Source organism: Scomber scombrus, chromosome 10 (genome assembly GCF_963691925.1).
Source record: "Scomber scombrus chromosome 10, fScoSco1.1, whole genome shotgun sequence".
Taxonomy (NCBI): Eukaryota; Metazoa; Chordata; class Actinopteri; order Scombriformes; family Scombridae; genus Scomber; species Scomber scombrus.
Genome location: NC_084979.1, coordinates 5537223 through 5548222, shown reverse-complemented (window position 1 = coordinate 5548222; position 11000 = coordinate 5537223). Strand labels below are relative to the sequence as shown.

General features: G+C 37.9%; 1 protein-coding gene across 1 annotated transcript; it reads right to left on the bottom strand.

Moving 5' to 3' along the window:
* Positions 1-219: 219 nt before the first annotated feature.
* Positions 220-10743, bottom strand: gss (glutathione synthetase). The gene is made up of 13 exons (XM_062427075.1): positions 10619-10743; positions 9909-10050; positions 9353-9498; positions 9044-9119; positions 7577-7716; positions 7042-7158; positions 6567-6647; positions 6163-6240; positions 5963-6032; positions 4171-4365; positions 3694-3775; positions 2661-2850; positions 220-1921 (listed from the first exon to the last, which is right to left on the bottom strand). Exons 2-13 carry the CDS (start codon positions 10038-10040, stop codon positions 1798-1800), a joined length of 1431 nt encoding a protein of 476 aa, XP_062283059.1. The 5' UTR covers positions 10041-10050; positions 10619-10743; the 3' UTR covers positions 220-1797.
* Between the last annotated feature and the right edge of the window lie 257 nt (positions 10744-11000).

The window sequence follows — 11000 nt, the reverse complement described above, 5'->3', positions numbered from 1 at the left end:
TCATTAAAACCTTTTGCTGTGGTTAATGCATTATTTGATCCACTGTGTTAATGAATGTGAAGAGGAAATAACTACTAATGACAATAATTACAAAAAATGCTTGGTGTCATTTTAGCCAGCAAGCAAAATGTCACAGTCTGTATAAATACTATTTTTGCCAGTGTAAAATACCAGCTGTTTAATGAAACTTGATTTTTTTTTTTTTTTTAAACAAACCGAACATGACAAGAACCAATCCAATAAAAAAATTCAAAGCACTGCAGTAAATCTCGAGTATCTTTATGAAACTTAAAGTCCCCTCCACTCAAACATTTGACGAATAACTACAAGCATGAATCGTGACGTCACAGCTTATTTGGAGCCAATCATGGTCCAGTATTCCACATAGAGAAATGTGATGTGGAAATTTAAAGGTTCTCATGCATTTACACAAGTAGGAGAAACTCTGAATGCAGCTGTTAAACTGTTCATAAATTCTGGGACTAGATGACATCTTCAAAACAAGGTCATCTTTTCTTGTGGAAAAAAAAACATGTCAGACACATTATTATTCAAAGCAGAGTATTTATATGTGGACTGGACCTTTAACATAATCAGATTTAATTAAAAGGGTTGTTGGAGACTGTGATATACTGTGAGCTGATTCCTGACAGTAACACTGAGTGCTTTCATTGCTTTAGTGACACCAAACCAAACCAAACATGTTGTAGTAACACAGGAGTTCCACAAGATGGCCATGTTTCTAATGATTTGTATGCTTTATGTGCACACACAGACTCGTGCACCCAATTATAAAAATATTCCACCAAAAATCACTTGTGATTATGCTGCTGAAGAAGTTCATACTGAGACTTTTTATTATAATATTACAAGATATACTTTTGAAGATGGACAAATTAGAAATAATGATGCGTCACAGCGTGCACGTAATAAAGAACCGGTCTTAACTTCATTGAGGTAAATAAAGATTTTTTAAATATAGATTTTTTTAGACATAATTCTGAACTGAGCATGTTATGTTAAACATTGACTGCATTTTCCTTTTTTTTTCTTTTTTACAGTGCTACTATATATATGCCGCTCTTGAGTGTGTATTTGAGAACAGCACTCATCATATCATCTATTGTTAAAAAGTTGGTCCTCATTAACTCTGGAATCACCGACAGGGTTTCTATCATTGTACTGCAAGCTCGACAACCTGCTGGGCTTACACAGATTCCCTGCTGTGGTAACTTCATTACAATGTTTTTTCAAGATGTCTTTTAAACTAAAAAGTGTTATACAAGTGGAGTAGCTGCTTTAAGGAGAAGCTCATGCAGGTTTTAGAGAGAGAGAGAGAGAGAGAGAGAGAGAGAGAGAGAGAGAGAGAGAGAGAGAGATACATTAGTAATTCAATCCAGTCCCTTTGTTTTGTGTAGTGTTCTCCATCAGGAAAAACCTTCAATCAGAATGGTGGAACACAGTAAAAAAGAGGAGGAACTGAAGAGTGAAGTAAATGCTTTCACGTTTAGTTTTACACTAGAAATAAATCAAAGACGTTGTCACCACTAATAGCTGCAATTTCACTCTAGAGATTGGAGGCTGTGAGCAACATGTGAGCCTACACTCACACCACTTTCACTCCACCTATCTTGCATTAATTACATGTGGGACACATATTTTCACTTCATTGATTTGTATGCTGTAGCAGCCACAGTACAGTTACAGTGCGATTCAAATTTAACCTCTATTTCACTGGTGTCCTTTAATGATTTTGGTTTTTGTTGGAATCCCAGCAGATGAGTGTTGCATTGATTTTCAGACAAGGAGAGGATTGTCCAGCACAGCCACTCCTGCTGCTACACCACCATCTGAATGTTCTGAACTCTTGGTTCTTAGCAGATGACCGATGCACTCGTTCATCACCATGTCTTTACCCTGCCTGTAAAGTAAGAAAGACAAATGACAGTTACAACTAGTAAATGTGGAATTATTTCATGAAAACTGGACAGGATTAAAGGCAAGCAATACAGTTAAGAGACAGAACAGCAAAAGTTAAATTTTGGCACCAAAAATAGAATATGATCAAATAAATAAAAAAATTGGTGTAACTTTAAAGATAAAATGTCTTAAAGTGAATACATCCACTGTTAGTTTCGCTTAAAATCATTCAGGAGTGTTTCATAATGTCACTGTTTTGAACTGTAAACACAGTCTTTCTAGTCTGCTGGTTCTGTTAAAGTCTACACCAAGAAGTATCTCTACACAAAAGTACATAATCTATCTGCTTAAAATTAAATGATATGATAATTAGTGCACTATATCAGATTTGACTGAACTTTGGGATGTTTGCTTTTGTGCAGAACGAGTATTGTGGATTTTGTTCCGTGTGTCTTATAGCAGGCTGAGGAGTTAATCCTGCAGAGAGGAAGGATTACAGGGAGAGACTGTCTCTGTGCTTATAGGCAGCGAGTAGATAGACTTCATAATTCTACACGTATCCTTTAATAAACATGGTATTATACTCCATCTGCTTGAAATGCAGTTCTGAATAACTTAGAAACAGCTTCAGCTGACATGAACAAATTAATCCTGTAAGCAAAACAAGTTTAATCAAATCTCATCTGACACAAAAGCCGTGCACAAATAAGTTTTATACCAATGCAATAGTGATTACTGACCTGACATACACTCCAAATGCACCCAGCTCACTGAGACAGGTACTGACTTTGAGGGGAGCGTCTTGTCTCAGCAGGTAGTTCTGTCCGGGGGTGGGATGGATTTTATCCATCAGAATATAGGCTGTCCTCTCTGTACTCTCCTTCATTCCCTCCAGGACCTGACAGATCTCTGATCCATAGATGTTGTTACCTAGAATAACAACAATTGTAATGAAGTGTGGAAAACACTGAAGAACCTGACTTTATATTCCTATAGTATAGTATTTTACACACAAGAACTTAATACAAATACAACAAGCTGCTAGCTGGAATATCTTCGTATGACTGTGTGGCTCTGCAGCCTTACATGATTATTGAATATAAAACAACCCGGACCTGAGGCTTGAGTCAGACTTGCTTGCTTTAACAATTGACTTATTTAAAACTCCATATAACGCGAGACTCGTTTTGCCCTACAGTAATAAACTCCAAGTGTAATAAATACTGGATGGAGTAATGGTGTAAATGCTTCTGAGAGTATTTACCATGTAAGACACTGAGATAAAGGAGTGAAAGAAGAAAAGTCTTCAGAATTTATACAACTGCTTTATCATTCGCTTATCATTTTCTATAAATGTCCACTTCACACTGCTATATTTTGTGGTCTAACACAGGATTACTCTTTAAACACAAAACATGCCCTCTGTAGCAGTGCTGATTTCCTGTAGTTAATGTGGGCAAACTATTCAAACTATAAGTATAAAACTATAAATAAATAACAAAAGCTTAAAATATACTAGAACTACAACTGTGACTTTTCACCCTGACACACTTGTGACTTCACTTAAGACTTGACGCTAGCTTGCCTCTAATGATGTGAAAGTTGATCTGGACTCAGACTCAGACAGTTCTGTGACTGACTGTCAGCACAAAACAGCTACCTTGGTAGGAGTGAGGATTGGTAGCTTTCATTCTGCATGTATATCCTTCAGTGGAGGTAGGGACACTCACGCATGGGGAAATTAATTCACAAAATATGTTTCTTTTATTGTACCTCCTCCCTCTCGCTGAGGCTTCAGGACAAACCGGTCTGGTGTTGCCAAAGCCATCGCTACCGTTTCGTCTCCCTCTGAGCCCTGAAGACATACAACAGGAAAATAAAACATACCAGGACATGTTAGAAGAATGCAACAATCTCACTTTTATATTTTCTGTAGAAAATGAAAATGTTTTTGTGATATAACTGGAACAGTTGACATTTGGTTGATGTCTTATCCGTGTGTGTCTGATGCAGTCTGCTCTCACTACAAAACATTTGTTCTTAAAGACCCAGTGAAACAGAAGTTAGAGCATCTTTAACTTTTAGTGAAACTGAATATTTAGGCCATGTTCAGTTACAAAATCCTCACATCTGATTGGACTGCTAAAAACTAGGCAGGGCTTACGAGTTTTGGATAATACAGATAGAAACAGAGCTACATTCCATTTTCCGACTCCATGTTCATACTTGTGATGTCGTTATTTCTCTCACCATGTCAAGACTGTAGAGGCCAGCGAACGTCGCTCTGATCTGCTGCACCATGTCAGGCTGGTCGGGGAAGAACTTCTCCAGGACTTCAGGTCTGGCGAGCACCTGCTGGACCTTCTTGGTTCCGGCCAGGTGAGTGCTGATATCTGGACATTTGACAGCCAGAGAACGCTCCATCAGAAGACGAGTGTCCCAAGTCTACAAATCAAAAAGCATAATGTGTTTCTTTCCCTCTGGAAAGGATTCTGATACAGCCCATTTATTTTAACCAACAGACTCTGATTGAAGGTCAGTACAATGCAAATTATTACTTTATGTTTAACAAATCAGCAATCCATTCATATGTGAGAGAAACAATCATTATCAACATCATTCACATTTTTGTCAACTCAAAAGTGAGTCTGCACAGCATTCAGGGTGTTTGGTGCTTCATATATTTGCTCCCTGTTGTTCCACATTCATGACAAAACAGAGCACAGCAGAGCGTAATGAAGTTTGTTTTTCTTTGACTGTGATGGATGGGTGGGGGGTTACCCCTAGCTGACACTGACAGAAGAATAGAGTGGAGTACCACACAAAGCCACAGTGGATTTTCTAAGCTGCTAAAAACATGACACTGAGAAACCTGCATCAATATGCTACAGTTAAGTGGACCATCAGAGTCAGAATAAAATTCAGCAGACTATACCTTTCATTCAGTAGTGATTTCCTACATGGCTTTGGCTTGAAACCAATTGTAGTTTCTGCTCTTGTTCCAAAACAGTCATTTAGATAAGAATGTCTGATGATTTGTAGTTCTGATCAGATATTTACACTAAAATACAGCTCTGCACTTAGAAAATTTGCCTGAATTAACAGCCAAGAACTGTCTACTTTAAAATCTTATAAAGCTTAATCAAAGAACTGATTATTCTGCATATTCATGTCCAATGTGTGCAACTCTAAAGCCTCTTTCACACTGGACAAAAAATCCCACTAACACCCACTAAGATATGGCTTTTGTCTTCAGAGGGAAAGGGTACAATCAGCATTCATTCCTGGGTCGTCAGCTCTGATCGGCAGTGATGGAAACATGACACCCGAGTGGAATTTACAACCCTTTTCCGGCTGCTCTTTCATCTGTTTCTATCCGAGGAAGTCTGTAAACACATGGGCTGCTCCAAAATCACTGTCACTACTCCCTACATAATAAACACTGAATAGTTCACTCAGTAGTAAGCAAGAGTTCAGACACCAGCTAATGGTCGTTTTGTATCGTCACCATCAGCTGTAGAGTAGCCTGATAGTAGATTTCATATCTTTAAAATGTGGAGCAGTGCATTGTTGGATTCTGAAAATAGAAATCAGGAAGAATTGAATTATGGGTATCTGTAATCTATATCCAATCTAATTATTAACTGTTTAAACAACTTGCCATTCAGTTGCCTATTTTTAAGCTAGTTTACCCATATTCCAAAACCTGCATATATTCACTAATTTTGGTGAAAAAATGACAATGTTTTGATTTTCTCATTTGTCAAATCTACTTGCAGTCAGTTTTTACTCTGTTGCCAACTAAACTCTTCAAGCCGATTTCACCAGACAGGGATTAAGTTTAGAGACTGGACTTGTTTCTTAATGGATATTTTCATAGAGTCTTGTCTTTAGTTTAGGACTAGTCTTAATCTCTGTTTGAGAAAGTGGACCTTAAAGGTGGTGGAGTCTGAGAAAAAGAAACAGCACAATTTTCCATCTTAACTGCACTTCGTCAGAACATAAAATGACTAAAACAAGGAATAAAGAAATTAGGTAAGACCTCTTCAGAAATGTAGTTATCAGGCATGTAACCATTCCTGTAGTACACCACTGCAACCTCCTGGCCATCACTGAAAAAAAAAAGAAGAGTAGCATAAATGCACAGTAATACATCTCCTGAACATATATTTTTAATGTATGAATGTATTATTAGTTCATAAAATGTATTAATTTACATTTAACAGATAAAAACAGACTTACACAAACAGCCTCTTGTCCTGATCAAGAGACCCTTTTTTATGGACATCATCAAACCGTTTTCTTACTGTGGGAATTTTCCTGAAACACAATGAAAACGTGTGCAGCGTATTGGTTTTAAAAAAGCTTCACTTTTCACATCATTCACAATACAGGCCAACATCACTTTTACCCTGAGGAATAGAACAAATCTAGTATAGTGTTATACACGCAGGGGGAGACATTATAAGGTAATGGAAGCTAAGTATGTGAATAAACGCTAAGTGAACAGAAAGAGAAAGACAAACATCAGCATATTTCAGTTAGCCAGGAGGCATCAGGGAGTCATTGGGCATTAAAGTTAGCATTACTTTTACTTTCATATCACATATAATATTGAGTACGGCTGTTCAGCACTCAGTCCTCACCTCTTCCACAGTTCGTTCTCAATGAATCGCTGATCAAATATGTTCCTTTGGCTCTCTTCCACCAAAAACATGACGACTGCTCTGTAATGACAACAAGTGCTCCTGTAAAACACCCTGACCGCTATCTTAAAACATTATTCCTAACATTTGGATACTCTTTACAGTCCACAGATTTCACTGGCAACTGATCAGGGACTATTCATGCATTTATTTCTATAGATTGGACTACTGCAATGCTTTTTTCACTGGACTACCAAAGCAGTCACTTGATAATATCAGTCACCTGATCATATAAACATGATGATGATGGTAATTTTGTTATTGTACGATAAATCGATAATGTAATTATTGTGACAGGCCTAGCTGTAAGTTAAAGTGAGTCAATTGAACAGTGAGTGAGTAATGTCTGGAAATCCATTAGTCAATGACATGTAGTTTCATAGGATGTAATTCAGTGAATGTACTCATCTCCTACCTCTCTGATCCATAGAGCTCCCAGGCCTTGGCAACAGCTCTGGCCTGACCAGCTGCAGGGTTGTTGTCAGGGATACGCTGGCTCTCTTCAAGCCGGCCCGCCACGTTAAGGATGTGTCTGTCGAGCGAGAAGACAAATATTTATGGTTTACTACTGCCTTCCAGCCACACTTCCTTTCACTCCCTGTCATTTATTTCTCCGGCTCAATTAAAAAAGCAACAGCACACTGTCATCTGCTTGGGCAAAAGATTTTACACAGAGGGTGACAGTGATAATGATATGATATTATATGATATGGAAGACAGAAGAGGAAAAAGAGGGACGAACATACTGCATGAATTGGTTGACAGTGGACTGATTGTCTGCATAAACTGGGTTGCCATTTCTGTTGAGCTCCAGTAGGTAACCCATTTTGAGTTAAAGTGCTGATCACCAAAAGATGACACATTTTTTCATGACAGTTATGAAAATCATCACAAAACCCTCACGTTACAAATGAAACACTCTACAGGTGATTTACTAATGACTGACATACCTGTGTACATCTGGCGTGTGTGACGAGAGACCTCCAAAACTAGCAGCAAAGGTGTTGATCTCTATCTGCTTCAGAGATGACGACCCGTCTGCTCTCTGGTCCAGCATGTAGTCAGACCGATTGATACCCAACATAATAGACTGGAAAGAAGGCAGAGAATCCATTTTTAGATCACTTAGATCCAATAAAATATTCTGAAATGAATGTAATGATGAAGGCATATTGTTGAACACTGTTCTTTTGTTATTTTAAAAATGGGCCATGGGTGGTCAACAGGAAATAAGCCACATTTAATATTTTTCACTTGCATAAATAAGTACAGTAAACTGAGATTCCCAACTAATATCCAATAAATTAGTTTATAACTTACATAAAATGCTATTCCAAGTCTTTCAAATTCAGATTCCAAACTGTCTCCACATGTTTCTCTTTGTCCTGACCCTAAATTTCTCATCTCACCATCCATCTTAGACTCTTTACAGCTAGACTGACAGCTATTGAATAATCAGCCATTGTGAACGTGGACACTATCTGACTTGGCCTATACGACCTTTAAAAATGTGTTCTCCCTTTTGCCTATTCATGCAGTGCAAGTCTAAGGTGCCCTATTAGACTAAAATGTCATGGCTAAACCTTCAGTGCCAAATTTACTCAGCAAGAAAAAATACTTGATTGCAATAACAAAGAAGACAACTATTTATCATGATTTATAAAAAATAAACACTGGCATGTTATTTCTCATTAGCAATATATGTTTTTAGATCAAGTGTAACATCATAGTGGATAACTTTACAGCTTAAATTGTAAGACATGCTCTCAAACGTATATGTAATTATTCTCTATGTCCTCCATCTGAACAGTGAGTCAGTATTAAATCAGGCATAGAGATGTTGTTGAAACTTTGAAACATAATCACTAACACAAGCAAACATGTCTTGGTCCCAGTAAGATTCTTTCTAAATGGTTATTTTAAGACTGCAATGCAGAATTTTTACACTTTTCAATGAACATCTGTTACATTCAAGAATTTGTCAAACGAGATGACACAATGCTGATTAAGCCTTCTTATTCTGACAAGTCATTCCACGAACATTGTGTGACGCTCAAATCAATTTATCCACTGTTTTACAGTCACTACAGTAGCAACGAGGTAGGAAATGTTTTTTGTATATTCTCACAGCCAGAAAGGGGAGACAAAAGTCCTGAACTCGAGCTTTAACTTTATATCAACTTCACTTTTTGGGGTATAATTATTATTATGTTATTATTATTATTAGTAGAAGTAGTAGTAGTATTATGTGCAAATTAATTATAGTAATTTTTTTGTTCATGGTAAGACATCAAAGCCTCAGACCCCAAACTAACCGATTTTTAAAATAAAACAAAAAAACATCAGTGTCAGCAAAAGCTCAGTAATTAACTTACATGTAGATCTACAGAAGCAAGTTTTCACATGTGCTCACATACCTGAGACCTTCCTTCTTTTAGGATCTGTTGGTGGATCCTGAACAACCTTGCTGTGAAATCATCAACAGCAATGGTGCTATAAACAAAGAACACCACTCTGTGAAAATCCTGAGAACCATTTCAATCAATATGTTGCTTGTAAATTCTATTAATAAATGTTATATGAAGATATATCCAGTCAGATAATGTAGAAATATTGTGATCTTTGAGGGAAACCTTTGTTATGCTGCTACTTCAAACTACACAGTATAGCCTAACATGCGCACAAACTACACAGGACAACATCAATATAGTGTGTACATATTTTACCTAGCAAGAGCCTCTTCCAGAAAGGTTGAATCCTGGCTGATCTTGTCCACCAGTATGTTGTAGTGTGTTTGCAATGACAGAGCCTGGAGGAACACGGCTTTTGGCACAGGCGTAGGGAAGAGTGTGAATGGAGCGTAGGTCACCAACTGAAAAACAAAATAATTGTTAGTTTTTTCCCCCGCCAAAAACACAACACAGGACATAATTTGCCTACAGGGGCTTAAACAAGGATCTGTCCGAAATCCTGCACTAAGCAAAACAAATTCCTAGCATGACTTTGCATTGAACAGGCCTGTTTTAACAGCAATAGTGTGACAGCACTGTGGTGTCGTGTCCTCTGTTATTGGCTGCGGCTCATTTTGTCAAATCAGGCAAAATCCTTTTTAATTTGCTCAACAAATCAAAGGCTGTTTTTTTTCTTAAATACATTCAAATTCCAACAAAGCAAAACATATTTTATTGAATACTGCATGTATGACAGTATGTTTCATGTCGGGCAATACTAAAGTATTATGCAGTCATGTTCAGTGTAAAAGTCAGTTAAAAAAATTCTCACCTCTGATGAGTTAGGCTTTTCTTGGATCCTCATTAGGACACCTTGCAGAAGCGCTGCATCTTTTGCCACATCTGCCAAGTCTTTTATTAACGTGGTATTCATCAACACCTCGTTTGGTATACCCTGGGCCATTCTCAGTCCCCTGAGACAATTAAAAAAAACTGTTAAAGTCAGTGACAAAAGAGGAACAAAAGTCCAAGAAAACACAGGGGCGGGGAACACATTCACTACAACTAATGGCACTACTACTGAAATAATGTTAAAAACTGTTGTTGTGTAGAAACCTGTAGCACTTATTTTGCACATGACTTTATCAGAACGCTTCACATAAAGGCAGAAAAAGCTCTAAAGTAAGCAAACATAAGTTTTTGCATACACAAGACTAATTACGGTATTACACTTACGAACATACCTCTAAGTTGTTACAGTGTCATTAAACAGTGCATAAAGACTTAAATGTATTAAACAAGTATTTATTATTTCTCTAAACATATTTTAAGTACGTAGGTTCACAACCCTGTACGTGGACTCACTCTCTCTCTATATATATATAATACATGCAGTGTATGACCTATGTACACAGCTCACCGTCGGCTGCTGATACATTAGCTAGTTAGCTGTCAACACTCACGCTAACATGTTTTCCCGGGCTTGGTGTCCCATTTGAAAGGTTACACACGCATAATGTTTAAGTCTGACAACAATACTACCTTCTGAGGCGCACTTATATCCTTGGTGAAGCTCCAAGTCTTGTTTTTGGCAAAAACAAGGCTCCGCTGCCACACTAACACCGTCATTCACGTCTATGAAGCGGAACTGTACTGTGGTCTCAGCATTCACGCTTCACCACGGAGTGTCTCCAATTGGCTGGACGGAACACGTGGTATACTCTGCCTGAGCCAGAGAGAAGTACACATCAGTCAGATTTTAGTGTTGCTCGGCTCCACGGTTCAGGTGAAAGTGCCGTGCTGACTAACAGTGACACAGCAGTTTAGTGAAGGCGCTTGAGCAGAGGCGTTACTGTGTGAAATAATTTTCCTAAATGCGTCCCAGTTTACCTGCTCGGGTGGCTTTCATTTCATTTTAACAGAG

Excerpts from the sequence above, each read along its gene's own strand:
- gss (XM_062427075.1), bottom strand. The coding sequence starts at position 10,040 with ATGGCCCAGGGTATACCAAACGAGGTGTTGATGAATACCACGTTAATA. Across the intron at positions 6,033-6,162 it reads CAGGACAAGAGGCTGTTTGT|TGATGGCCAGGAGGTTGCAG; the intron begins GTAAGTCTGTTT and ends TTTTTTTTTCAG. Across the intron at positions 2,851-3,693 it reads GCCTCAGCGAGAGGGAGGAG|GTAACAACATCTATGGATCA; the intron begins GTACAATAAAAG and ends TTGTTATTCTAG.